Below are 921 nucleotides of genomic sequence, written 5' to 3'. Positions count from 1 at the left end.
GCATATAACGTTAGTTTTTCTTCTCATCTTGCAAATGGAATCTCGTGGTCATCGAGAAAATTTGGTGGGTTGGGATGTTCTGCTAGTGAGGTTACTGGTTCCAGGAAGTGGCCCAATTCATGGGTTGGATGGACCCTTTACCGCAGTCCTGCAACCTCATGCCTGAACAAGTAGGTGTCTCAAGTAATCTCTCCTTCCTTCCCACATCCTGCTTCTTCTCCATGAGGATGAATTAAAGAGATAAGCATAATAATAAAATAAGTGTAATTAAGGAGATGGTGTTTGAAGTCAGGTTACTGGGCTTACACCAGGAAGTAAGTGACCTTGGGAAAGGCACTTAAACGCTGTGACTCAGTTTTCTTAACTGTAAAATGGGAATGATGCTACTTAATAATTGTTCCGTATCATAGATGTTGGATCAAAGAGATGATAGTATGTGACCACACAAGATGTACTGCAAAACACCGCGGGTATAATCATGATTATTAGTACAACTCCCTCTCGCCTCTGCCTTGTAAGAAGAAGAGGTGCACTGACTCGTGCCGAGGAGAGCCCAGGTGGACATACAAACCTTTTACTTATTCTGATTTCTAATTCGGAGGCACCTCCTTTTGAGCGGTGGCTCCAGGTCCTCGGGCCCGGCGCTGAGCATGGGCGAGGAGATGATGCACGGGGCCATGGCAGTCTTCTCCGCGGGTTTTGGCACAGGCTGGATCACGCAGCCCGTCTTGGGCAGCATCCGCAGAGCATACGCGTGGTCCTCGTCTGCGGGGTTATTAAGGTTTGGGTCTGACTTGTCTCCCCCTGCCAGGGCCTCCTCCCCCATCAGTTTTTTGGCCGCCTCCCCGTCCAGGTGGCAGTTGGAAGCACAGTTGTTCTCCTTGACCGACTCCAGCTCGCTCACCACCGGCTCCTCGGGCG

General features: G+C 49.9%; 1 protein-coding gene across 1 annotated transcript in view; it reads right to left on the bottom strand.

The window, feature by feature from the left end:
• Positions 1-574: 574 nt before the first annotated feature.
• SOBP (sine oculis binding protein homolog) overlaps positions 575-921 on the bottom strand; it is a 165,024-nt gene continuing 164,677 nt past the window's right edge. Inside the window, 1 exon segment of the mRNA XM_023727620.1 lies at positions 575-921. This exon segment is cut by the window's right edge and continues 101 nt beyond it. Coding sequence (XP_023583388.1) covers positions 575-921 — 347 coding nt within the window.

Source organism: Trichechus manatus, unplaced genomic scaffold, assembly GCF_000243295.1.
Source record: "Trichechus manatus latirostris isolate Lorelei unplaced genomic scaffold, TriManLat1.0 scaffold00017, whole genome shotgun sequence".
In the NCBI taxonomy this organism is placed as follows: Eukaryota; Metazoa; Chordata; class Mammalia; order Sirenia; family Trichechidae; genus Trichechus; species Trichechus manatus.
The sequence above is the reverse complement of the archived record's forward strand: the minus strand, read 5'-3'. Positions and strand labels throughout refer to the sequence as shown.